The sequence below is a fragment of the Balaenoptera acutorostrata genome, chromosome 1, assembly GCF_949987535.1.
Source record: "Balaenoptera acutorostrata chromosome 1, mBalAcu1.1, whole genome shotgun sequence".
Lineage (NCBI taxonomy): Eukaryota > Metazoa > Chordata > Mammalia > Artiodactyla > Balaenopteridae > Balaenoptera > Balaenoptera acutorostrata.
This window is the reverse complement of record NC_080064.1, coordinates 118079469-118107367: the sequence shown is the minus strand read 5'-3', so window position 1 is coordinate 118107367 and position 27899 is coordinate 118079469. Positions and strand designations below refer to the sequence as shown.

At 54.1% G+C, this 27899-nt stretch overlaps 1 protein-coding gene across 3 annotated transcripts; it reads right to left on the bottom strand.

Annotated features, from left to right (window-relative positions):
* Positions 1 to 26882, bottom strand: VANGL2 (VANGL planar cell polarity protein 2). 3 transcript variants are annotated; one of them, XM_057534425.1, is made up of 9 exons: positions 26578 to 26882; positions 15167 to 15189; positions 11631 to 11891; positions 11361 to 11481; positions 8818 to 9425; positions 7914 to 8050; positions 7265 to 7400; positions 4394 to 4625; positions 1 to 3576 (listed from the first exon to the last, which is right to left on the bottom strand). In XM_057534425.1, the coding sequence occupies exons 3-9, from the start codon at positions 11699 to 11701 to the stop codon at positions 3316 to 3318; spliced, it is 1566 nt and encodes a 521-aa protein (XP_057390408.1). In that variant the 5' UTR covers positions 11702 to 11891; positions 15167 to 15189; positions 26578 to 26882; the 3' UTR covers positions 1 to 3315. The 3 variants fall into 3 exon arrangements, with proteins under 3 accessions (XP_057390408.1, XP_057390404.1, XP_007171821.2); XM_057534421.1 differs by lacking the exon at positions 15167 to 15189; XM_007171759.2 differs by lacking the exons at positions 15167 to 15189; positions 26578 to 26882 and adding an exon at positions 26198 to 26273.
* Between the last annotated feature and the right edge of the window lie 1017 nt (positions 26883 to 27899).

Sequence of the window (27899 nt, the reverse complement as noted above, 5' to 3'; positions counted from 1 at the left end):
ATTTTATATAAAAAAAATTTGTACAGTTTTAGTTCCTATGTTTAAGAAAAAAAAATCCCTAAAATTGTCATAATGTTTAGATCCACTGCAAACTGTAAAAACAAGCTTTTTATATATTAAAAAAAAGAATTTACATTTTACAATTTTCTACATGCATGCACAAGGTCTCAGCTCTGTAACCCAAAAAAAGGAAAAAAAAATCTAGATCCAACAGTGGAAAATTCTACATTTACAATCTCACTTGGAAGGAACTCAAAAATTCCTCTTCCTTTCACACACAGAAGAACAAATCACAACAATCACACACCAGGACCATCAGCAGAATGCTGCCCCATGGGGAGGGCAGAGGAAAAAGAAGACAGACTGACAGACACCACAGAGGGGCAAGGGAGCTCATCCGGGCCCAACAGAGAAGAAGAGAAGCACAAACTCTGGGAAACAAACGTTTCAGATGAGAAAGGATCCCAATGTCTCATGACAGGTATTGTGTCAGGGTTTGCAACAGGACTGAGGTGGGGATGGGGAAGTGAAAAGGTAAGGGCTGAAATGGAGGGGGTTGGGAAGAAAAAAGGAGAAGCTAAAGGGAAATAAACAAGAATAGAAACAGAGAGCATGAAGAGTAGTTTAAGAGAAAGGGACGAATGGGGATGGCGGCAGAGTGGCGAGGTAGGTGAAGGACTGAGGCACAGCTTCCTGGTGTGGAGGGAAGGAGGACCAGCCTTCCAAGGTGGTGAAAAGGAAGGCCTGGGAGGTGTGGTGGGGATGAGCTAGGATGCCATGTAGTCATAGAAAAGAGCACTGGAGAGACCCAGCCACAGCATCCCTGATGGTGGCATATGGGGCGCGGGTGGTAATGGGTGGGCAACACCCCCACGGGGGAAGAACGAGCAAATCCAGCATGTGATGGGACAGGCAAAGTGGGGGACACTGCTCAGAGGGACTGAGTCAGCTGCACACCCCACAGCAGTTCACAGCATGAAGACAACTTCCCATATAGGAGAAGCAAAAGACAAACACAGCCATACACTTGACAATTCATCCTGACATTTCAAAAAATAATAATAACAATAATCAAAGAAGACAAAGATACCACAGTTCTGATGCAAAGGACCAAAACACTACCATTCTCAGTCACAGCCCTTAGTGCTTAGAGAGAGAGTCGGGGGGGCGGGGGGGGGTGGAAAATGCCTTTTTGTTTTAGGAAAAGGGAATGAAAAAAATCACAGTGATTAAAAACATGGCAGGTTCTTAAAATAAACATTCCCCCGCCCCTAACCTAGGGCAGCGACTCTGATCCCAAAGACTTTCCCTCTCCCCACCCCAACTCCTCCTCAAACCACACCACATCCCACTCCTGCCCACAAAGGCAGTGACCCCAATCACCATCCAGGCCCCGTTTTCCAGGATAGTGAGGTATTTAGAAATGTGACCCAGAAGGGACTCCTCTGAAACCAGGTCTTTGAAGAGAAGGAAAAAATACCTTCCCAGGACCCCCAGGACAGGATGTATCTCACTCAGGCTTCTCCCCAAACCCACAGCCCCGGCCCAAGGCTGACCTCCAGGCCCTGCCTAGGTCAGCCCCATAACCCACCCAAGTGCAGACAAGGTAAGCACTGGCCGAAGAACCCTTCTCTAGTAAGTGGTGTGTGGAAAGATGTGCTTTTTCAGAAAGGACAGCAGGAGAAACAATCCCCAGGTTCCATCACTCCCAGGGCTGCCACTACACAGAGAAGACTCCCTGGTAAGAGATCAACTGTGATCTTATCCCAGGGTGCACTCTGCAAGGCAAGAACAATGAGTTTTCCAGGGGAAAGACGGGCTTATAAAGGGGCATTTGAGGACTGGCCCAGGGGACTGCTCCAGCCCAGCCACCAGAATGCTCCCCAACATGGGTGCTGGCTGGAGGTATGTGAGTACTTCTTAGTTCTATTCCCCTTGGCCAGAACTACATAATTTAAGGGTGTCTGATTTAAAGGCTCAGATTTACAGTGAAAGTAAGTATTAGAAGGCCAGCAAATTTTGCTCAAGAATTCAGATTGGGTGCAAAGACTAAGGAAGCTAAATGGGGTGAGGGGCTAAGTACCCATCAAAGGCAGCAATCTTGGTCCCTCACCCCAATACAGAGGGAGACCAGAGCCCAGAAAACCAGGCAGTGAGGGAACAGGGGGGACCCTGGCCAGCCAAGGAAAAGAGACCCCTGAGGCAAAGAAGTGGACTTAAGGCAGGGGATGAGGAGGAGCTGCTGGCTCCCCCGCAAAAAGAGATGAGGCAACAGGTCTCTGGAGCTGAGAGAAGAGACAGCAAGACTGGGGGTGGCTGGTGAAGGAAAGAAAAACATTTGGCTGAGACCACCAGGGTGGGTCAGGGTCTGCAAGCCACTAATTCTGTATAGGAGTCTACGTGGCATCCTTCACTGGGAAGGGGGAGACCCGTCCCACCGTGGTGGGAACAGAGGTGAAGGAAGTTCAGAGGGTAGAGGTCAGCGATGTTCACGGGGCTCTCTCCCGACCTTCCCCCAGGGAAAGACCCCTTGGAAGAAAGGTACTGTCCCCCAGGGCCCAAGAAAAGTGGTCACAGAGGTTTTCCATCTCAGTTTGCCTGTGGTCACACGTGACCACACAAATCAGAAATGGAAGGTAGAGATTTCAGGGTAAAGGATGGGATCTTCCCTTGCTCTGAATATGTGTGGATGGGGGAGAGAGGCTCAAACAGCTGGAAGCAAATAACCCTGGCAGGGAGGCCCCGGACACTGGGGTTGTGTGGGAGGATGCAGGAGGATCCTTGCCCAAGAACTCCGGCTTGGGGTGAGCGGGCAGGGGGAGCAGATCCACCTGCCGCCAGGAGGCAGCAGGTAGCGCTGCCCAGGAGTTTGGCACCGTGGCTCTCTGGAGTCAGATCTGCGCCCCCCAGAGAAACCCTTTTGGGGGCCACTGGATAGAACTGCTTATAGGAACCTGGGTTCGAGAGTGGGGCTCAGGTGGGCCCTGTGCCCTTTCAGAAGAGACTGTCACCCGGGGAAAGGAGAGGGAGAGAGGCACTGATTCCTGCAGGGCCTGGAGTGATACAAAAGTGAGGAGGGTGGGAGAAGGAGAGGGAATTTCCCAGGTACTGTTGACAGCAGGATGGTCTCTCCAGGTTCACATGGGGTAAATAAGGAAGAGGGGAGGAGACAGGTGGGGGGTTGGTTAATTCAAGTAAAAAAAAAAAACTAGAGCAAGAGGAAGAAGGTGGCAGGAATGTGGCAGGGCCTGAGGGCCACGCCCCCACCACCCTCAGGAGCCCCCCGCGTCTCCCACTCCCCCTGCTGTTGCACAGTCACACCGAGGTCTCAGACTGCAGCCTCATGACAAACTTGTGCGACTTGGGGTCCACAAATTCCTCGGAGAGTTTGAAGAATGGGACCTTCTTGGTGCTGACCACCAGGCTGAAGTCCTGGCGTTTCAAGAGGAAAACGATGCCATCCTTGAGCCCGTTGGTCACCGGCTCCTCGCTCACCAGTGTCCACTGTTTGGCCAGCCAGCGTTCCTTGTGGTACTGGATGGTGGGTCCAGCCGCCAGGTACCGCTCCAGGAAGGCCTGAGGAAGGGAGAAGGGACTTCACAGGAAGTTCTCCCTCCCACCCACCCAACCTCCTTTACCCCTCGGCGGGTACAGCTTCCAAAGACCACCAAGATGTGCCCAAGCTCACTCTCTGCAAACGATCTCAGAATGTTAGAGCAGGAAAGGGCCTGAGATCATCTGCCTCAGACCCTAGTTTATCAATGAGGGATCGGGAGCCCACGGAGGTGACATGGCTCAGTAGGGTCGGGCCTGGGACTCAGCTCTCCTGACCCCTCATCCCCGGCACCTGCTATAACCCGGGCAAGCCCTCCCTCGTCCTTCCTTCTTCTCCCTTCTGCTCATACGGGTAGCGTCCAGCAGGGCTGCACCAGCAGAAAGCTAGAGGTGTCACAGTTAAAGTGCAACATCTTTAGTCACCTGTTCCCCAAAGATGGCTCAGGGGATGCAATTCTAGGAAGTTGGCTGTAGAGCTGAAGGGTGGGAATGGCTCAAAAAGAGCACAGTGCAAAGAACATCTTCTGGAGGTGAGGGGGGTAAAGGTGGGAGTTTGGATCTGAAAATTCCGGAACCCCTACAGAGATGAGAAATAGGTCTCAACCATTCCCAAAATGGTCCTGAAACTCCCTCTTCTCCTCACCACCTAAGAACTTCACCCCATGCAGAGATGGAGTGGATGGAGTACGGATGAGAGAAGAGACTATACAGAGGTAGAGATGAGAGAGAGAGGGATGGAGGGTACGGAAGGAGGTGAGAGAATAAGGGAGAAGGAAGTGGAAAGGAAGGGGCCAGAACTGGGGAAAGAGGAAGGATGCCGGGGGCAGAGTGGGCCTACCTTGGGTGTCATGTCGTGAGTGATGCAGAACTCAAGGTGCTGCAGGATGCTCTCCATGGTGTGGTAAGGCTGCTGCTTGGTGGTGCGAAGGTACTTCTGCATGGCACGGGCCATGGATGCGAAGATGGCCTGGGCTGCCTCCCGTGGGTCCATCACCTCCCTGGGGTTCTTCTGTTCCTCTTCCTGCAGCCGCTTAATGTGAGTGAAGGCCTCCTCCACGGCCACCACAAGCCTGGGGGACATGAGGAGTATGGACCAGACGCCAGCCTCTCATCTTCCCCCCAGCTTCAGCCCTCCAGCAGCCTGAGCGAGGTCAGGCCTTTGTGCTCTCCCTGAAGCAATACACACCCAACTGGAGTCAAGAACCAGGCTTTGGGGGCTGTGTGTGTGCATGTGAACATGCATGTGTGCAGCTGGGTAGAGGGGGAGGGTCCTTCCCCCTCTAGGGATAGGAAACAGTTGTAGAGCTCAGTGAGCTCAGCCCAGGGACCCAAGGAGGACAATCTAGTGTCAAACCCAGAGAGACAACGATGGATCAAACCCTAGAAAAAGCCTTCTTAAGACCCCCCAAATCACACTTCAGTGGGTGAAAAATTAATAGCTATAACTACATCAAAATGACAGATGTCTATTCAACTATGACAGCATGGGCAACATTAACTAACACCTGGGGTGGGCAGAGGTAATGCAAAAAATATGCTGCAAATCAAGAAGGAAAAGGTAAGAACAGCATAGAAAATGGGCAAAGGAGTGAACAAATAATTCGTAAGAGACCTGAAAGGCAGAAAAATAGATGAAGTCGTCACTGGATAGTAATCAGAGAATTAAAATGTTAATAAGGTACTACTTATTCATCAAAATGGAAAAAATTAGGAAGATGACCATCATCCAAATATTGGTCAGGATGGTGGAAGATTTCTCTGAGTACTATGCAGCGATGAGATGCAACAAACCAGATATAAAGACAAGGGTGAATCTCAAAAATATACTGTTAAGGGGGAAGCAGGGAAAAGAAGCCAATTTACATTAAAAGCATAGAGACATACAAAACAATACCAGTATCCGGAAACCCAGGAACCTGGGGACTTCAAGCAGCTTAGGATGGGATTCTGGGCTAAGTAAACGTGTGGATCTGTGTAAGTCTACCATGTCTCTGTTTATTCTTTTGCTTCCCCCAAGTGTCTCAGTAAAGTTTCTTTTGAAAAGATTCTTTTGACTCAGGATCTGAACCAAGGGAAATAGTTTCCTCCTGGTTACAACCAAGGTAATGGAGAAGGAAAGGGTCCCCTACGGTGGTGGCAGCACAGGAGATCCAAAGACCCTAGTCAGGGCAAAGGTAGAGGAGGAAGGGAACATCTCCGGTTTCCTTCCCACGAGGGGCTTTTCTGAGACAACTGGAGACTTGCTGCAATGTCACAGAAATGGAGCTGCTGACCTTCAGTCTACTGCAGCCTCGTGTAAGAACAGGGTCAGGGCTACCTTTCTCCCTGGAAGCCTGGAGATCATGTGAGAGGAAGGGGCAGAGTTCCATGACCCTCTGCTCCTCCTCCGTGGAAATCCCAACAGACCAAGGTGGGCCCTGGCAAACAGTAAGCACCAAGAAAGAATCTTCAGGCATGACTAGCATTCACATAACAATGTGAACAGGAAAAAAGGAGAAGTGAGGACAGCGTTTAAGAATTTACCAAGATATGGGCACTAGAACCTCATTTTTTTTTCCCCCGGGAAATAAATGGATATTATTTTATTTATTTATTTTTTTAACATCTTTATTGGAGTATAATTGTTTTACAAGGGTGTGGTAGTTTCTGCTTTATAACAAACTGAATCAGCTATACATATACATATATCCCCATATCCCCATATCCCCTCCCTCTTGCCTCTCCCTCCCTCCCACCCTCCCTATCCCACCCCTCTAGGCGGTCACAAAGCACCAAGCTGATCTCCCTGTGCTATGCGGCTGCTTCCCACTAGCTATCGGTTTTACGTTTGGTAGTGTATATATGTCCATGCCACTCTCTCACTTTGTCCCAGCTTACCCTTCCCCCTCCCCGTGTCCTCAAGTCCATTCCCTAGTAGGTCTGCGTCTTTATTCCCATCCTGCCCCTAGGTTCTTCATAACCATTTTTTTTTTTTTATATTCCATATATATGTGTTAGCATATGGTATTTTTTTGCAGGTAAAAATGTACCATCTACTGAGCAAGCCTACAAGATCTACTGGAAGGAGGGCTAGTCTAGCCTCAGTCCCTGCCATTGCCAGGGAGGCTCACATCCTTTAATAGTCCCTGCTCCACTGTGTAGGCAGAATTCAAATGCCCCGTCCACTTCCATCAGATGCCCATCCCCTGGTTATCCAATAATCTCGGTACGTTTTGCACATGCAATGAAAGTGCTGAGTCAGTTGACTTTAAAATAAGGAGATTGTCCTGACAGGTCTGGTCTCATCACATGAGCCCTTTAAGAGCAGAGTTTTCTCTGGCTGGTGGCAGAAGTCAGAGAGAGACCTGGTCTTGCTGGCCTGGAGGAAAAGGCTAACTGCCTATGGGTCCAGGTGACAAGGAACTGATTCTGCCAACAGCCAGTGAGCTTGGAAGAGGACTCAGGCTCAAACGAGAGTCATCTTGATTTCAGCCCGTGAGCCCTGAGTGGAGGGTCCAGCTCACCCGTGCCTGACCCATGGGACTGTGAGACAATCAATGTGGGGTGTTTTGCAGCACCGGGTTCACGGTGATTTATTAAGGCAGCAACAGAGAGCGAATGCACACACCCCACCCATATCATCAGCAGTTACAGAAGCCAATGGTCTTCCTCTCCCCAGCCTATCCACACCCCACAGCCCCCAGCACCCCCTCCTCCCCCAGGGACCCACCTGGCCCTCCTCTTGCGCACCCTCCGCTCATGCTCGGCCTCCTCGTAGTAGTACTCATTGTGGCTGTTGTCCCGCCTCCGGGCCGCTGCTGCAATCACAGCCCGGGACTGGCCCGTGGAGTTGTTGGTGCTGTTTTCTGCACAGGAGCAGGAGAGAGAGGAGATGGTCACTTCAGAGCGTGGCCTCCTTTCTCACTCCAGGAAGTCTGGAGCCAGCAACCCGACGCATCCAGAGGAAGCTGTGTCCACCCCCCAGCAACACCTCCCGTTCCCAACCCTCCTGGCCGCGTCTGGGAGAGGCCCACAGGAAAGCAACAAGGAAGGCACCGGAGGGCAGGAGTCCCGCACACGTTCCTCCCCAGTGCAGGAGGTTCTGGAGCTCATAGAGCGAGGGCTTAGGACCAGGGCTGATGAGCAGACGCAGAGGAGCCAGATTAAGGGGATGCACCATAGCATAAAGGGACAGCAAGTAGAGTCAGCAGCTAAGACCAGCCACCTGGCGTTAAGGGAAATGACAGAACAGAAGGGGCTGGGACACGGGCTGGGGAAAGGAGAAAGCAAGGCAAGAAGGGGGAAAGAGAAACAGGAGGCAGGAACTTGGGAATCCTGCTTGGGAAGAGACCAGGAGGCCGAGAAGCAGGGCCGCTCACCCTCTCCGAGGGAATACACCTTGAAGCCAGACACTTTCTTGGCCAGGACGGACTTGGGCAGGTTGAGGAGGGCAGGGTTGTAGACAGGGAAGTCATGGTAATACTTCTCCAGGATCCACACTGCCACGCGCTGGATGCTGTGGGGGACACGGCAGGAGGGGGAGGGAGAACGGACAGACAAGGGGCGCAGGGGGAGGGACACATCAGGGCAGGTTGGCAGGGCAGGAGAGGACAGAGGGCAGGGACAAGCTGCTTCCAAGGAGCCTGGCTCAGGGCCTGAGGTCTACTTACCAGGCTCCCAAGCCTTCCCCAGGGAGAGAAAGCCCAGGGGAGAAAGGGCATCGGGCCAGGGTCCCCAGCCAAGGGTCACCTCCTCCCCTCCATCATTCCCCCCCAAGATTCCCTGCAGGACCAGGAGGTGCTATTGATACTCTGGATGGCCAGGGCGGCCATCCTGCCCACAAGTTTAGGGGGGGCTGAAGAACTTTCCTCATTATCTTTTCCTCTGGGGAGGGGAGTCCCTCCTCTGTCCAGCTCATCTCAGTGACCACTGACTAAGTGTCCTCAAGAGGCTGTGCCTCCAAGAAAGAGCTAGAAATGTGATTCCAAAAAGCCCCTGTTCATGCCCCAAACCTTTTTCCTCTTTGGTCCATCCCTCTCTAAGATCCCCGATCTCTAATTGTCTGTTCATCTATACACTCCCAACTCCTAACTCCCGCCTTACCTGCTCCAGGACCCTTAGCCTGACAAACGCTGTTGAAAACCTAGGATGTGCAGAGTACGCAACTCCGTCCCACACAGCCCTCCTAACGCATCCCTTCCAGCCCCACCATCACACCCTCCTACCCTACGGTCCCCTCAGCCTCCTCCCCAGGCCCGTCTGCCTGCCCCGACGCGCCCATACCTGAGATGGCCCACGTTGTAGAAGCGGCTGGCCCCGTCGGTGGAGCGCACGACCTTGAGCGTGAACTGAGGCTGGAGCTGGCGCAGCTCCAGCAGGACCACAGCCAGGTAGTGCACGAAGAGCAGGGCATCTACCAGCGACACGGCAAACTGCACCACGCCCTGGTAGCTGCGCTCGCGGGCGTCCAGGATGCGCACGCCATAGAAGAGCCAGTAGGAGACGACGAGCAGGAAGACGAGCACCATGAGCAGGGCACGCAGCACGAAGACACGGGGCAGAGAGGCCTTGGGCCGGCGGAAGAACAGGGCCCAGCTGCCCAGCAGCAGGATGAGCAGCTTGAAGGCCACGGAGATGAAGAGGCCCTCGCAGGCTGTCCCGCACGGCTCCAGCTCCTCCCGCCACAGCAGTGGGGGCAGCAGCAGGAAAGCCAGCGGCGTGAGGAAAGAGAGCAGGGCCAGCGTGGCCCCCGCCGCCACGCCCAGGTGCCGGGAGCAGTCCAGCGGGACGCTGTCCTCCATGTCCTTGGCGATGCGCGTGAGGTCATCGTGGGAGATGCTGTGCTCCGAGGTGCCCGTTACTACTGTGGTCGTCTCCCCCCAGTTGTCGTCCTGCATCAGGAGGGGCCGCAGCAATGTGGGGAGAGGAGGAGGAGGCAGGGACACAGGAGAAAAGGTGAGCGGAGAGAAGACAGAGAGCAAAGCAGGGAGAGGAGAAAAGAGGGTAATCAACAAACAGGCAGCCATCAAAGTATTTACTGAGCTCCACTGCATGCCCAAGCCTGGCCTCTGCAGGGATGGGACATCTGAGACCTGGGCCCTGTGGGAGCTTCATGCCGTCAGCCAGACAGTAAAAAACTACACATGTACCCTCAGAGCAGAGGGTACAAGACAGATGCCAGGGAGCTGCTCAGCCAGAGACTGGGATCCGAGGTCAGACTCTCCAGGCAAAGCGGGCAGGCTCGAGCAGGCCACCTGCAAGGCCAGGATAAGCAACAGGTACCTATCCTCCAAGTATGGAGAGCCACTCAAGGTTTCTGGTTAAGGGAGTGACCTGACAAAGGCAGTGTGGTGAAGAGAAGAGGACACCGGGAGGAAGGGTTGGGGAAGGTGAGTGACTAATGCGGGGCATGTGAGACACAGTGCAGACTCGGGGCCACTCTGGGTCTCTGGTCCGCCTGGCTGGCTCTATTGGGCCATCTGAATGCCCACCACACAGGGGCTGCCTGTTCCTGGAGGCAAGTGGGTGGACAGGCTGAGGTCCCCCGGTGCCCTTCTAAGTGTGGTCCACTCAAGCTGTTTCTCTGCAGGGACTGGACGCCATTCCTCAGAGGAGCCCCAAGACCACCAGTGGTCATCCGTGCCTACACCCTTAACTCGTGGGCAGTCTGGGACTATGGAATCACATTTTGACACCCAGGGGATTCAGGCTACAGGACAGAGACAGAACGGGGAGTGTAGAAGACTGCCTGGCAGGGTCATCGACTAGGGGGTGGAAGAATCTCCTCGCCGAGGAAAGGAGAAGAGTCTGACCAGAAGATGAAAAGTGGAGGCGCTGCCTGCTCTCAGCTCAGGGAACCCTAATATGACCCTCAGCCACACTGCCTAGGCGCTCCAAGCATCAAAGGCCTGGGCACTCGTCAACAACAAGGAGCTGATCAGGTCTCAGGGTCACTTCAAGAACTCAGGAGGCCAGGTCTCTGGGAGAAGATGGGATTGGGAAAGAGAGAGAGAGAATATTTCCCTCAGGTACTGATCTGCTCCCAAGACCCAGGAATCCCCAGTGTCAGTCACAGAGATGTCCTGTGAAGTCTCCAGCTCCCTAAGATGCTCCCAAGAAGAAAGAAAAGGAGGAATGAGACACGGACAACCTCACAGTCAACTCAAATCCTGCCTCTGCCTTCTGCCAGCACTGGGTTCTGCCCCCTGACCTCCCTGCCAGGTGCACACAGTGGGCTAGAGAGGCTAGACCAGGAGCAACCTGCTCAGCCCTGTCCCAGAGAACTCTCTTCCAGAACCTCCTCCGTCTCCCCAGGCTCACTTCTTCTCCCTCCTCTTTCTCCCTCGACTCCTCCCACCTACCCTAAGACCAGAGGTGCTATTCTATAGTCCGACACCAGAGAGCGCTGGAGTGCCCATGCCTTTAGGCTCAGGGAAAACTCAGGGCTGCCACACCCCCAGCCCCTCCCACTCCAGATTCCCAGCCCCTCCCACTCCAGATGCCCAACCCCCTAACTGGCTGGCCTGAGCCCAGAGGAGTCAGGCAATTCCCATTACACAGCCCAAGTCACATGGGTCATAAAGACGAAAGAGGCTGTTGCTTCCAAAGGGATCTCTGAATTCTACTGAAATTCTACTGAATTCTACTGAAACAAGGTCCTAGCTTGGGACACTTAGCAGACGTATGACACAAGATGCCCTCCCTGATCTGGTTGCTGTTGGAAGAGACCAGGTTTCCAGGCCCTTCCCCTTTCTGATGGACCTCTAACTTCTCCAGGGATCAGTCTGGAAAACACCTGGCCTAGACCTCATCCCCCTGACGCTCACCCGCTCATCCCCTCGCGTGGACTCATTGTCCAGCAGGGGCTCCCCTGGAGCCTGGATCGTCACCGACTTGTCCCCACGGCTCCCGTCTCGGCTCTTAGAGCGGTGTCGGTCCCGACGGTCCCTGCGGCAGGAGGCCAGGGGAACAGGCACAGGAGGTCAAGGGGAGGACCCGGGTTTCTCAGCAGCCACCCCCAGTCCACCACCCCTGTGCATGCTTCCACCCCTCCCCACCCCCCCCCCCCGCCTGCGTCGCGCCCCACGCACACCCACCTGTGCTTGCGGGAGCTGCGGGAGTGGCCCGACTTGTAGGAATAGCCCGAGTACTGGGACTCGGTGTCCATGGCGTCTGAACGCCGCGCCTTGTAGCGCTCCAGGGCCACAGGCTGGGGCCTTTTGGGGGGCCCCACTGCCACCTCCTTTAGCACCGACTTCTTCAGGCCAAGGGGCACCTTTAGAAAATCAACCGTCACCCTGAGGGACTCTATTTTGCTGGACGGGTGGGCTGGTCTCGGAGAAAATCAAGCGGCCCTCCTGAGGAGAGGAAGCAGCCGGTTAGGGGGAGCTGGAGCTTTCTGTAGGGTCAGAGTGGAGAGGAAGGCCATCCCCGAAAGGCAGCTGCAGGAAGCTCCGGGGAGCCTTGCCACTACCTGAGAATATTCCACCCAGGTTCCTGCTCTGTCCAGTGGGCCCAGTTCCTCCTGCCCTGCCTCCTAGAAAGAGCACCCCCAGACTGTGCCAAGGGCTCAGGGGTGGGGGAAGATGGCCAGCAAAGGCCACCCAGAATGACCCAACACTGGACCCCCTGCAGGGGAGAACCAGGCAATGCTTTCCTATTCTCAGCCAGGAAAACTAAGACTCGGAGAAGGCAGGTTCTGGCCAGGCCAACTGGTTGGACCAGTGGAGACCATAGCAGGAGGCAGCTAGCTCTGCCCAGTGGCTACCCCAAGCCTCTCCTTCTCTCCTCTCATCTCCTCCCACTCATAAGTTCTGAGTGGGCCCACAGGGGACTGCCTATGGCTGCTTCTCTTGGCATCCGGTCCACAGCATCTACGTCAAACACACCCATAGTTACTGCCAGGTCAAGTTGGCGGCTCCCCCTGAGGCTGTGTATGTGTGTGTGTGTGCTTGTGTGTGCGCACAAAGCAGGGGTAAGGAATGGAAACTACAGATCACATGGTGGGGGGCAGGAGGAAAAGGCGAGTAGAAACCATTCTCTAAAAACCTAACATCCTGAACTAGGCAAGGTCATGAGCTTATCTGGCTATTTGTGGGCTGAGGGGCAGCATCTTTCTTCTATACTTTCACCTGCTAATTCTGCAGGGAGAAGGACCTCTTCTTCTCCCCTCCTCTCTCACTCTCAACCAAATCCTGCTCATTCCTCAGAGCGCAGCCCCTACCCCCTCAGGAAAGCCCCCACCTCCCCCAGCACCCAATGTTACATCTTCCCCTCCAACCCCGACCCCACCGTCATCATCCCCGTGCACTGAGCAGTCATTTCCTACCTTCACTCACTGAGTCATCAGCTCTTGCTTAGGCTCCTTCTAGGAACCATGTACCCTGCTAGGCCCTGGGTACAGTGGTGAAAAGACACTGAGTTCACAATCTAGCGGGGCAGGTGCACGCTAAACAAGTAAACAGGTGAGTATAAACGACTAACTACATCAGTGATGAAAGGAGAATAACGAGGACAGTATGACAGACAAGTCTGGGGAGCGGGGCTCCTTTAAACTGAGTGGTTCCAGAAAGTCTGAGAAAACAACAGCTAAGCCTGAAAGAGCACAGGAGTTAAGCAGGCAGAGCGGAGGGAAAAGCCTGCAGAGCTCAGAATGCCCCGTGGAAGGCCAGCTGCGGAAGGGAGAGGGCAGTGGAAGGTGAGGCTGAAGAGGAGGCCGGGGGCAGGGTCATTGCAAACTCCATGGGTCAGCGGAAGAGCTCATGGGAAGCCTGCAAAGGGTTTTAGCTATGCAGGTATGGACTGGAAAGAGGAGAAAGCAGAAGTAGGGAGATGAGTAAAGAAGGGACTACTGGGCTTCCCTGGTGGCGCAGTGGATAGGAGTCTGCCTGCCTACGCAGGGGACACAGGTTCGATCCCTGGTCAGGGAAGATCCCACATGCCACGGAGCAACTAGGCCCTTGCGCCACAGCTCCTGAGCCTGCGCTCTAGAGCCCGCGAGCCACAACTACCGAGCCTGTGCTCTAGAGCCCACAAGCCACTGCTACTGAGCCCGTGTGCCACAACTGCTGAGGCCCGCATGCCTGGAGCCCGCGCCCCACAACAAGAAAGGCCACCGCAGTGAGAAGCCTGCACAGCGCAATGAAGAGTGGCGCTCGCTCGCCGCAACGAGAGAAAGCCCGCGTGCAGCAACGAAGATCCAACGCAGCCAAAAATAAATAAATACAATTAAAATTAAAAAAAAAAAATAGAAGCGACTACAGTGGTGAGGCTTGGATGGGGCAGAGCAGCAGAGGAGATGGGGAATAGTCACTTTTGCGACATATGTTGGTGGTAGGACCAACAGGACTTAATTGGACTGCGTGAGGGGGAGGGGAACGTCAAGATCTCTGGCCTGAGCAAGAGAGTAGGTGGTAGTGCCATTATTAGGTGGGAAGACTGGGGAGGAAGTTGGTGAGTACAGTTTCCAGTGTGCTGAGTTCATGGCTGTGAGACAGGCTGTGGAACAGGCAGCTGGGTGTCAGAGGAGCTGGACTCATAAAAGAGTCTGAGCTAGAGGTATGGATGGTGTGCAAGGTCAAGGGAATGGATGAGATCACCCAGGGAGAGGGTTTAATAAGGGGTCCCGAGAACCCCAATATGTAAACGTGTCCGAGGAAAAGGATCAGGCAAAGGGGCTGAGAAGGCATGGCCAGAGAAGCCTGGAGGCCAGAAGAGTGGGCTCTCATGCAGCCAAGAATTAGAGTGTTTCAAGGTAGGAATAAAATCAGCCAGGTGCTGCCAGAGGTCAGTTACGTTAATTTGCTTTATGTAGTTGTTAACTTTTCTCCAACTGAACTGAACCATCAGTAACTTGAGAATAAGAACTATGATTGATACATATTTGTATCTACCACCTTCCCACGGGCAGATAGCAAGTAACTAATACCCACCTGACTCTCAGGGAAACTGCAAGGACTGTAGGGAGATGAAATCAATGCTAAATCCATTCATTTATCCTCCTAACAGAGTTATGTGGAGGCACTCCACGGCCTAGTGATGTCTGCCAATAGCCCCATGTCAAGGCAAGTGTGTGACAGAAACATACTTCGGAAAACAGAGACACAATATCTTAACCCACCCTAAACCTTTCTAAAAACCTTTGCTACAAACAAGGCCCTGTTCCTCTCCCTGTCTGCAAATTACGTGTTGGGGTCCACTACCCCGTCTCCCCCAAGAACCCATTCTACTGGTCTAATCCCTGATACAGTTCAGACACATCACCTGCAGCTCTCTTGCTGTGGTTCAGCTTATTCTTTCTAGTCATCCTCCTAAAAACTGAATTTCACCAGGAGGTTCAAAGAGAACAACTGGGTTACAGAGTGAGAGAGGTGGAGAAATAAAGACGAAAAGGACTGCCATGGACTCCAGTCCAGACAGAGACACCAGAACCCAGACTCTCCATCTCTCCAGCCTGAATTCTCATGTCTGCCAGAGCCAACAGCAAAAAGAGCCTGGGATTTGCACCCGAGTAGCTGAATTCCAAGCCTAACTCTCCCACTGATGAGCTGTGTGACCATGCGCAAGTTACTTAACTTCTCTGTGCTTGGCAGCCTGGTAGGCTCATTGGTAAAATAGGGAAAATGATACACACCTCGTGGGGTTGCTGTATGTATCCTGGGGGTAAAAGAAGTACTTTAATAAACTGCTCAGCAAGTAATAAGTTAAGCAATTAATACACTCTGGCTTCAGGATCATTCCTACTCCAATCCCCAGATACTTCCTCTGAGACTTGGGGAAGAGGTGGTATAAATAAATCCTGCTGCTTGTACAACTAAAGTCACACACACACACACACACACACACACACACACACCAGACCAGAACCACCACTTCAAACACACCCAGGAGGGAAGCTGATGCCATTGTGCTTCCCCTACAGATAAATTTCAAACCAGACAAGGGTGCCAGTCCCCTCCCAACCCTTTGTTCTAAGCTGCCCTCGCCTAAAGCTCCCTACCTTCCTCCCAGCTACTTATTGAAGACCCAACATAAACCCAGCTCCCCTGGCCTGCTTCTCCCACCCCTACCTAACAGAGGGGCCAAAAATGAACCCAATTCCTGAGGCCCTTGCCTGCTGTCCCCTCAAATACCCCAGGGAACTAATCCAAGCACTGGAGAGGCTGTGGGGAAGGATGGGAGGTGAGCAAAGAGAAGGGCAGATGTTCCCCTTGTTTAATCGGTCTCAGGAATCAGGGGTTTGGAGGGTCTCCCGGGTGGGCAGCGTTCCCAGGGAAGAGAGTGGGGGAGGGGATCGCTGGATGAGATCAACAAGTGGAAATGTGGGAGGCATGACAGGACCGGGAGGGAAGTCCGGACTTGCTGCAGGGCAGGGAGTGCCCTGCTTTGGGGGGTGGGAGGCTGTAAAAGGGAATGTGTTCCATTGCTTTTCACCTTGCCCCCACCCCACCCCAGACACACAAACACATTCACCCGGTCCCCTGCTCAAACCAACCATGGATTATCTGGGGTTGGCCAGAGAGGAGAGTGGGAGGGAAGAGAGAGGCCGTCACAAAGAGGAGACCCTTCTCCCCTCCAAAGGTCTTTCAGAAATAAAATTAATGGAATGTGTCTCAGTATCATCCCAAGAGGATTGGGAGGAGGGCTGGGGGGGAAATGTGGGGGCTTTTGTCCCTGCTGCCCAGCTTCTCCCACATTGATCACCATGGCAACCAAAGCCCCCTGTTGCCTAGGTGATGGCAGCCAGGTCCTGGAACCCATACCCAGCATCCCAAGCGAGAGAGGTTATGGAGGTGGGGGGGTAGGGACAGAGGGGGAGAGAATGGGGTTTCTCCTCTGGCGGCCCCAGCTTTTGTATGAGCTCTGGGATCGGGTTTCTTCAGGAAACAATCAGAGGCCTCTGGAAAAAATACACTCAAAACCCGGCAACAGGCAGAGGGAGTAAGGCTCTTCTGGGTGGGGTGGGAGCCATCGGAGGGGTTTGTGTTGGCCAAAAGTCAGACGAAGACTAGACCCTTCCTCACTGCCCTGCTCAGAGGAGCAACCTAGGCAGACAAGGCCTTGGACACAGACACAGGCAGCCCCACGCGAGGCGCGTGCTGAGGACCGATGACCAGACGGCAGGCGGCCGTGGTCACCACCTCCCCCTGCTGCTCTAGCCCGGGGCCACCACACCACCCGGTCCCAGCTCCTTTCCGGCCTGGGGTGGGGAAAGGAGGCAGAGACAGGACCCAGATGGGGCTGGGGTAAAGAACTGTGGGGGCAGGGCAACCAGGTAGAGAAGAAGGTGGGGAGGGGACAGAACACAAACATGCACCCAGAAAGGGCGCCTGCAGTTCCTCGTCCCTACCGAGGACAGGGCTGGGAGTTCCAGACCCGAGGCGCAGCGGAAGGCGCTTGTGTGGGATTTCAGAATGCACTTCCAGCTGGAGGGGGGAAGAGGATGAGAAAGAGGACAGGAAGCCAAAAGTTTTCATCCTACAGGAGCAGCGCTCCGATAGGACCATTTTTTAAACAAATGGCCTTCCTCTCCTCAGGCCAGGATGGGGGAAGGGTGGTCCTGCCTGGACGCAAGGAAATGGGCATGATCACCTCTTTAGACCCCTCCTGCAGAGGAGTCTGTGGACCCTTGCCCATTAAAGGTCTCTGATTCCTATCATCTTCAAAAATACTGAATCACTATGCTGTACATCTGAAACTAACACAACAGTGTAAGTCAACTACACTTCAATTTTTTTAAAAAGGTCTCTGATTCCTACACAAGAGCCTAAGTCTTACTGCATGTGCCCTGCACCCTCTTCCCCACTACAAATCATGGGAGGTGTGGACATGTGGGCCCCCAGCCCCATGGCTCCCTAAGCTTCACCTACCACTGCCTCTGTCCAAGGATATCAATGTGAGTTCCACCCAAAATGCTGGATGCCCACCCTCCTGGGGGACACCAGAAGTCCCATCTCCCAGCCCAGTATCCAAGGAGCTAGATGTCTGCCCAGAGAGACCAAGCCCCTTGCCAAGACATCAGCTAGTGTGAGGCAGAGCAGATTCCAAGTCACAACTAACTGTCCCACTTGGTTTCTCCTCTTTACCACATCACTCCCTGAGCTTCATGGACGTGCTCAATCCAGGCCGCCCTGTCAGACACTGGTAGAGGCAGGAGGTGTCCGATGTGGGGGGAAAAATGCAGCACCTAACAAGCTCCCAGGGAGGAGAGGGAGGTTCCAGAACCTCTGACTGTGCCCACATCGTTCTCCACGCACCGCCACCGCCAAAGGAGGAGACAGTGGATTGACCCACCCAAGTCTCGGTAGGTCCCAGCACTAAGCTAGAAGAGGCCTTCCAGGTGCAACCCCAAGCTTTACAGCTAAAAAGGTAGGGCCCAAAGAAAGAAGGGTGCTAGCTCATGGTACTACATCCGAGGCAGCCCTTTCTGGCCTCCGTTGTTAGAAAGACCTCACTAATACTGGGACTCTGAGGCGTGCTCCTCTTGGAGTGAGGCCAGGTTCCTCCACGACACTCCTCCTGGACTCTGGTTCCTGGAATAGCCAAGACTATAAGATGGCCAGGACAGGAGAGAATTCACTGGCTCCTGCCCTAGCCCTTCTTCCTCAGTGACAAAGGGACAGAGACTAGACAGGCCTAAGCTTGTTGAGACAGTTGAGACTGAAGAGCCCCTTCCCCTGTAAGGGCTGGTTTCTGCCTCCGCCCACCGACCACTCCTGACTGAGGATCTCAGTGTTCCTTCATCATTCCCATCCAGGCTTGCACCACGGACGAGCCCTCCATCCCAGGAGGCCCATGCTGGGTTCTCCCTACCACGAAAAGAACTAAGGCACAAAGTGGGCCAGGACCAGCCCCAGGGCCTAGACCAAAACTGGGATTTTTGCACCCCCCATTCCTGTACCCTGAAAAAGGCCCCAGTGTCCTTAAGTGACAGTGCTGTCCAGGAGGCCAGAGAGAACAGCTGGATCTCAGTGGGCTGAGGGGGTAGGAAAGAGTCGGACGCAGAAGTCCGAAAGCTGGCACCAAGCCCCGCTCCCGCCCTGTTAACGGGCACTCTCCCAGGACGGCCCCAGACATGAGCTCCCCCTCCTTAGAGCCCTGGGGCAGGGGGCAGGATCCCTCTCCTCACTGGGCTGAGTAGCAGGGGAAGAGCCGTGCTTGGGTCATGCAGACAGTCTATGCTTCCAGAGCAGCTGTTCACCACCAGACCCCAGTGCAAGGAGCACTGCAGGGGAGGGCCCATGGATTGGGCTCCCGGCCAGGATACCTGAGCTTGCATTCTAACTGAAAAGGAGCTAGGGAAGCCAGAGCCAAGCCCTTCTCCACCTACTTCCTTAATTTCTCTCGATCTAAAGCAGGGGGGGGACGCTGAGGACCCTCCAAATCCACAGACACACTTAAGCACAGACACAGGCACATGTGCACCCGTTCTCGTATTCCCCCTCTGAAACCTGGAATGGCTCCTGCCTGCCCCGCCCAGCTCCACCCACCCTGGCCAGGCAGGTTCTGTAGAGACCTGCTCTGCTTTCTCTCCAGCACGCCCACCCCCACCCCAGCTCTCAGAAAGTCCCTGCCCCCAACGCACTGCACACAAGTACACGCATGTTGCACACACACCATAGCGCTGCATTCCCTGCCTCCCCCAGACCCATTCCCAGTCGGTCTGGAAAGGAACACTGGGCGGGAGGAAGGAGTGCGCGGTAGAAGGGGCCAGTAATCCCTCTGGCATCTGTCCCAGGTGGAGGCCAGAGGGGAGACAGGATGCTACGCTGGGGAGAAGGTAACCGGGGCTTCTAGATGCCTGGATGCTCTGTTAAATTTGCACCAATGAGCAGGCCCCATAACTCCCACCCACCAGGCTCTGAGCTTCCTCCTCCCTCAGCTAGGGCAAAGGACTGGCCCCTACGTGCCCACCACGTATGCTGCGGAAGAGCCAAGAAGGAAAACAGGCACCTTGAGTTGTCCTCAGGGACAGGAGAAGGTGGACAACGGGAGGCAGGCAAGCCACATTGTCCCAGAGGCCAACTTCCTGTGCGCTCCACATGCCCACCCTCACGGAAAACAAAAATGCCTCCCCCTCTTCTTAGCCTACCGTCCTAGGTGGGCCCCAAATGTCCCTGACCCCAAGAGACCCTCAAAGCCTGCTCACCCAGCCCCCACCTCGGGGGGAGGGGGGGGCGAGTAGAAAGCAGATGAGGAGTCAGCCAACCTTAGGTCTGCACGTGGATGGGGAGAGCTGTGACGTGGGGACACTGGCAACAAAGGTCGGTTTGTGTGGGGAAAGCAGAAGGGAGGGCCGAAGGGTGCAAGACGCAGTGTGACTAGGGGTGCGGGTGGCAGGCCTGGCTCTCCCTGGGTCTCCCCACTCTGAAAACCTTCTCCTCCTGCTTCACTCCAGGGCCTCTGACCTGGTAAATCAGCCAGTTCTTATCTAGGAAAACCGAGCCAGCTGAAAGACCCAAGCACCAGCCAACCTCCACTGTCTTGACAAACCCACCACCTGAGGTTTCCACTCTTTCTGAGGAGCCTCAACATCCCCCAACCCTTATATCTGCCACCCCAATCCTGGAGTAAAGCAGGGGACAAAAATAAGTGTTTCTGTTCACACTCGGTTGCTTTCTAAGTTACTGCATTCACACCTCGGGCTCAGCACCTGTTCCTGTGTACCTCCACTCACCCTAACAAGCCAGAGCCCCCTCCCCAGACCCTCACACACACACACACACACACTCTCTCTTCTAGCCAGACTGGGGAAGCCACGAACTCTCTGGTGAAACTCTCCGGGGTCTGAGGGATATTGTTAGGGGGTTGCTGGAAAACTCTACAGACAACGAGGGCCAGGCCCTTCCAATCAAAACAAGACTCCATGGGTTATGGTGGCCGGAGCCCCCACGTGTGAAGTGACCCAGCAGACAGGAACAGGCCAGCCCCCGGGGATGTTCTGCCCAGGTGGCAGGCCTGCCCCAGGCTGTGACAACAAGGTGCTCCTCCTAGGAGACCCCATTCCTCCAGCAGACTGACACCCTCCCTCAAGGGTAGACTTCTCTACTCCTCAGGCTGACATCTGGACTCGTGTCTGCTTTTCAGGAGATAGGGGAATTATTCTAGTTTGAGATTAAAGGCAATAATGAACAAAACCTGAACTAAATGAAATGAGAGGAGGGAAAGGTGGAAAGAGCACTTTGGAAAACAGAAGAGAAATGACATCAGATAGACCTAGCATAGCCTCTGAGGAGCTATGTAATCTTAGATGAGTTGCTTGCCCTCTCTAAACCTCAGTTTTCTTAACTGTAAAATGGGGATAATTGTGCCAACTTCAGAAGGTCGAGTGTTCAATGAAATAATGTATACAGAATATCACAGAGTCAAACACGTAACAGATGCTCAATAAAATGTTAGTTTCCACCTCTTTCTCCTATAGAGGGTGCACAGCCAATCCCCTTCACTCCCTGTTCCCATAACCTCATTGTGAGAAGTAAGACCCCACCTGGAATAAGACGGAAACAACACTTTGGCTACAGTGCTGGCCCCAGCCCCCAAATGACGGCCCCTCTCTAACTTAGACCACACCCAGGTCTGAGAGAGCAGCCACAACCCCTCATCCCACGCTCTGCCTCTTTCCTCAGGGGCTCCTGGATCCTCCAGCCTCTCTCTTCCCCTCCCTCCTTCCACATTTACAGTGAGGCAGGGCCTGGGCTGTAATCACCTCCTTCTCTCCTGCAGGCGCTAAGCTCAGCTGTGTGTGGAATGGCAGGAGAAGGGGGCCCCAAGCCTCCCGCCCCACTCCAGCCCCCAACTTCTTCCCACTCTCCCCTCTCACTGCCCCACCCTGATTACCAGGATATCCTCAGCTCTGCTGATTCTAAGCCTGCTTCTCCCAAACCCGTTCCCAGCTGTCATGTCTGTAATTACCAGCCTTGCCAGGGGCATCAGACAAGCACAGCAACACCTAATTTCCAAAGGGCGCCACCACACAAGGCCTCTGCCTCCTACTCTGAACCAAGCAGTGTGGAGAAAGGGATGGAGAGAGTCTTCCTGACCCACCTCATTTCTCTCCACATCACAAGAGAAAAGGTGACAGAAGGTTGCCCAAGTCAGATCAGCAAGAGACAGGATATAAAGAGTAGGATTTACTCCCAGGCCTTTTCCTTCACCTCTGCTACCAAAATCTCCCCATGAACAGGGTTACCCACCTGGAGAGCGTGAGAGAAATTTCAGGTCAATTCAGAGAGAGGGGAAGTCAATGCCCAGTAAAACAGGAAGATGGGTACCCACAGGGATGAGGGCAGATGCATACTGGAGGGAGCTGCCCAGGAAAGAGGAAGAAAGAGCAAGTTTTAAAAAGTCCCATCTGCGACCCAGACTCTGAGAAGAGGCAATAATATCCCAGCCTCTCCTCTCCCTAATACCTCCATCCCCAGCCAACCACACAGGACTTCATTTTATAGGCAGGGAAACTGAGGCCAAAACCCCAGTTAATACTTCAAGATCCAGTAACACCAGCAGCATGTGGCTCACCAGCACCCCCGGTTCCTTCTAGCTCATGCTCAGCCTCTACCTGCAGCACCCTCCCCAGGCCCCTCCCTGCCTGCCTAACTCAGCCTTTAAATCCAGCTAAGGTTGATCCACACAGTGGAATATGATTCAGCCACAAAAAGGAGTGGAGGTGTGATGCTACAACATGGATGAACCTTGAAACAATTATGTTAAGTGAAGGAAGCAAGACAAAAGGTCACACATTGTATAATTCCATTTATACAAAACATCAGAATAGGTAAATCCATAGGGACAGAATGCAGATTGGTGGTTGCCAGGGGCTGGGAGGTAAGGAATGGGGAGGATACGTTAACCTGTATCCTTAATGGGTACAGGTTTCCTTTTGGGGATAATGAAAGTGGTTTTAGATAGAGGTGGTAGTTGCACAACACTGTGGGTGTACAAAGTGCCACTGTTCACTCTAAAATGGCTAATTTTAGGGAATTCCCTGGCGGTCCACTGGTTAGGATTCCGCACTTTCACTGCCGAGGGTGCGGGTTCGATCCCTGGTCGGGGAACTAAGATCCCACAAGCTGCACGGAGTGGCCAAATAGATAAATAAATAAATAATAAAATCGCTAATTTTTTTTTTTTTTTTTTGGCCACGCCGCGCGGCATGTGGGATCTTAGTTCCCCGACCAGGGATCGAACCTGCACCCCTTGCGGAGTCTTAACCACTGGACCAGCAGGGAAGTCCCTAAAATGTCTAATTTTATGTGATGTGAATTTCATCTCAGTTAAAAAACATCCAACTAAGGGCTTATCTCCTCCAGGGACCCTCCCTGACACCCACGCCAGGACCAAGCACTCTTGCTCCACATTCCGGTGGCCTCCTGAACACACCTCCATATACTACTCACTGGGTTACAGTGAATCGTCATGTTTATGCACATTTTCCCTATGAAAGCTGGTCTTATTCACCCCTCCATCCCTTGTGCTTCACACAGCACCTGGCAAATAGTAGGCAGTGCCCAATATGGTCTGCCAGAAGAAGTGCAGAACCAAGGCCTAGCTCTCCTCCCCAACCCAGAACTCACTCTTTTAATTATCATCAATCAGAACCCAAACCATTCCAGCTAACGTTTACTGAGGGCTTCCCAAGTGCCAGGCACCGTGTGAAGTACTCTCTATATATTACTTCATTTAATCCTCATAAACCTAAGAGGTAGGGCCTATTATTAACTCCATTTTACAGATGAGGCTTCAAAAATTATCTACTCTATCTGAGGTCTCAGAACTAGGAAGTGGCAAAACCAGAATTTAGGAGCAGGCTAAAACCCAGGGAAGGAGACCACTAGAGGTTCCTGGAGGAAGGCCCAACCTGGGGAGGGAGGATAGTGCCTTTTTTTTTTTTTTTTGGTAAATATTTATTTATTTATTTATTTGGCTGCGCCAGGTCTTAGTTGCAGCAGGCGGGATCTTTGTTGCGGCGTGCAGGATCTTTTAGTTGTGGCATGTGGGATCTAGCTCCCTGACCAGGGATCGAACCCGGGCCCCCTGCACTGGGAGCACAGAGTCTTAACCGCTGGACCACCAGGGCAGTCTTGAGGATAGTGTCTTAAGACATCTAAGAGGCTGAGGAATAGGTTTTAAGAACCTGCCCAATGTCACAACACTCTTAAGTACTAATTCCAGCCAACTCTGCTGGACGCTTCCCTTTGGCCTCACAGTGTGGGGAGCTGCTCAGGGAGGAACAGCAAGGAAAACTGGAGACCCTCAAACTCAGGGGATGAGGGGCATCCCAGATCTCTTCACTGTTCCCCACAAAGCTTCTGTAAGTCAAGTTGATCCCCCTCTAACTGAAAGGACCTCTTGGAAACCAAGTAAGCAGATAAAAGTCTGTCCTGCTCTAGAGACAGGGAAGGGGGCCCTTCCTCAGATCTCGAAGGAGCAGAGGGGGCACACCAGAGAGGCCAGCCCCAGAAGAATTAGGGGGAGAGAGGGCAGAAGCAAGACAATGGGGGAGGAGGGGGCAACGCGGCCACTAGTTCCAGTATGAAGTACTTTCAGAGGCGGCCTTTCCTAATGTCTGACCACAAGTCCTCTCCTCCTTGGAAGAGCCCCCCAACACACACCAGTATAATACATCATGCATGCAGTGAGAGGACAGGAGCGAACAAGGTACCCTGGAAGGTACCCCAGAGCACACCATCCTAGATGCAAGAGCCTCGCTCGCCCTGGGAACCTTACCCATCAGATAGGTGTCAGGTTTGGGGCAATCATGCATTTTCTTAATCCAGTCTTTTCCTTCTCTGCCCCACACCTAGTCCCAACATTTTCTGCTCTTATCCTGGGGGCTTAAGAAAGGTGGGGAGCCCTGAGGGCTAAAGAGGGAACATTCCAATTGCACATGCCCATTAGGAACTCCCATTTGGGAATTACCCAGAGACCCTAATGGGCCTGTGCATTCACAGCCTCAGCTTCTAAAACTGGGTGCCTCGATCTAACCTCTGGCAGCAAAAGGAAAATGACTGAGAGTGAGATGGGCAAACAAGGCATGCATCCCAAAGATGGCCAGCCCCTTCCCTTCACCCCAAAAGAGAAAGAATGAGAGAGAGAGAGAGAGAGAGGGAAAGAGACAGAGAACGTAGATGCTGCTTCTCTGGGGACAGATACATCCACTTCCCACCGCACCATCATGACGGTGAGTACAGCCCTCGATGGGTGCCTGCCCCTTCCCCACCACAGGGACAACTGCCCTCCTGGCAAGCTCAGCCCCTATTCCTCACCCTGAGACCTGGCCCCAGACCACAGCTCCATCCCAATCATGCTTCTCACCAGCAAAAAGAAAAAGTGTGTGATAACCCACACAGACACACCTGCAGAAACTCCTGAAGAAACACCCCCCACTGCCCTCCCCACAGCTCTCATGCTACCTTCTCAACCCCATGGGAAGGGAACCCAAGATGTTACGCACCGGGTCTCATCCCTCCAGGCATGCTCCTTCCTCCGGCCTCCATCCCATACCAAAATCCCAGACTCCTCGGGAACTATAGGATCCTAGAGGCAGGGCAGAGTTAGTGGGCTCCGAAACAGCAAACTCCAAGGTGGCTTTACAAGAGAACTGTGGCCTGAGGGGGCTGAACTTGGGCTGGGAAGCCAAGAATGTAGCCTCTCCAAGCACTAGAACCCTACCTATAAGGTGGAATAAGAGGATGTCCCTCTTATTCTTCTCCCTGACTCCTCCAATCCCCCAGATTCCTCTAGAACTACCACCTGAACCCCTGTTCCCTATTCCCCATAACACACACCCTTGTCCAAAACAGGCACCTCATAAAATGGCCCACTCACTCCCACCCATAGGTCTCAGATACTTAAGGCACTACCCTCAAAACCAGGGCAGGGCCATCCAAGAAGCCTCAGAATCCTCCAGGCAGCCCTCCTTTTGGGCTCTCTGCCAGGAAAATCTGCCTGCAGAGGCAAGTGGCAGTACCCCCAATACACACTCAGAAATGCACACACCACCTAAGGCAGGCACACGCTGGTACTTATCTATCAACACAGGTTACACACAAGAGAACACATTCACTCGCATCCCTTTCCAGTACACAGGTGCACACACACCTATCCAGGTATGCCCCATTCTGCTCTTACACACCCACCTTCCTCAGTACCTATCTCTTTCCCATAAACCCCTACCCAGTTCACACACATAGACACACACCCCTTCCCCAGAGTAAGCCCATAAATACATATCCAAACACACCACAGATACACGGTCAGCTCCTGCTTGGGTGCACACACACTCAGGCACAGAAAAACACCTTCATCTCCAAACCTACCTGCAGGAACACGCAGCACACACACACAAAAACAAAGAATCATGCACACTGATGCTCCACCAAGCCTTTAAAACTCACCGATGCAGAGCCCACAGCCCCTCAAATGGGTAAATATGAGTGGAGAGAGGGATGCCGGCGCCTGTCCTCTGGGCCCCGATAGATAGCACAGTGCCCGGGTCTCTGGCCTCCATCCCCATCCTCGACCTGCACGAACACCCCCTCTACTCTCCTCGGGCGGGTCTCCCCAGACTCCACATCACACCCTCAACGCATACCTGCCCCTGCCCCTCCCCACACTTCTGAGGGGAAGTGTGTATGCACCCCTAAACACCCTCGCCTTCCAATACCTCCAGATTTCGATCCTTCCACTGCCTCTCCAACCACCTCCAACACACACTCCCAGCCTCTGACTTCAACCGGCTCCCCCGGTAACATTAAGGTCCCCGCCGGGCGCCGGGCCCCCGGGCCCAGGAAAGTCCCCGGCTCTCCAGGCCCGGGCTCCGCCCCCTCCCCACGCGCCCCTTCCTCTCCCCAAAGTTGGGGGGGGCACTCCGCTGTGCAGTGGGGGAACGGACCGGAAGGGGGTTACCCCGCGCCCCCCTTCCCCCATAAGCCACCCTGCTCGCTGGGGGACCGGGCACCCCCTGGCCCCTTGCATGATTGTCCCCTTTTCTGTTTCCTTTTTTTTTTGCAAACTTTGCCCGCGCCCCCTCGGCCCGGCACTCACCAGCCGCTGCGAACTGCCGGGTGGGCTCCGCCGGCGCCCCACTCGGCCCGGCGTCTTTGTATCCGCAGCGTTCCGGGTCGCTACGAACTCCGCGCTCCCGGACGGGCAGCGCGGACGATGGGGGGGTGTAGAGGGGGGTTCCTGAGTCTGGTCGCCCCCTCTCCGTCCCAGATCGCAGTCTCTTCCCCCTCAGGGCCCCAGGGGCAGGGGGCCGGGGGGAATGCGGGGCGCTTAAGCTCCCATGGCGGGACCAAAGATCAAGGAATCAGGGATCAGGAATCAAATCGGGAACCGGCGGAGGAGGGGGAGGGGGCGGAGGGGGAGGGGACGAGAGCCGAGGGGGTGCAGGGGGCGGGGGAGCGCGCGCTCCCGGGTGCCGCCTCCCGGCTGTTCCCGCAGCCGCCGCCCCTCCCGCCGCCGCGTCCATTGTCTGCGGCCCAGCTCTTCCACGAGTCGCCGCCCCCCCGGCCCTTCGTCTCCAGATTCCCGGCGGCCCTCCTGGATCCTGGGAATTGCCGGCGGGACTGTGACCCCGGCCCCGAAAGGTGGTCTGGGGGATGCCTCGATTCCTGGCCTGGGCCCACCCTGCAGCCACTCCTGCGGCTGTTTTCCTCCACCCGCCTGTCGGAGACCGAGCCCCCCGACCCCGAGGGGTGGCCGTGTTCAATTCTTTAGGGCCCCAGACCCGGCTACACGAAATCCAGTGGAATCTGGGACGTAGAAAGATTGAGTTTTTGCCCCCTCTAGGGCTGCGAGAACAGAAAGTCATCCCTGATTTTAATTAGTGGCGAGAAATGCTCCCTTCTTCCCATGCATACGGGGATTTCCCTGACACCGTCGCCACCATATCCCCCGGCTTCCAAAAATAATTTAATTACTTGGTGTTCTAGCTGCGAGCGGCGACCGCCCAGTCAGTCTGGGACGCTCTCTTCATTAACACTTTTTTCCTCCCCTCTGGTTTGAGCGTTGGGATTAATTACAAAGGAAACCCTGCCCTGGGGGAGTGGGGGAAGGGAGACGACGAGGGCGCCGGGAAGTTTGGATGGCAGGGGAGAGAGGCCCTTCTCCCAGGAAACCTCCAAGTGTAAAAATGCGTTAGCCTATCGGGTCCTAACCCCAAGTAGGCAGGGCTCTTGGCCCCAGGGTTTCACATACACTGGAGTTGATGGCACTACACAGGGATTGTAGGGCACCACAAGTATCCGACATAATCGGACATTTCTGCTTTAGAGTATGCCAAGAAACCAGTTGAGTTTCATGAAGTGGGGCAATAGCTTCGAACCCACCAAGACTGACCCCCCACTATAAAAGTCTAGGCTTGT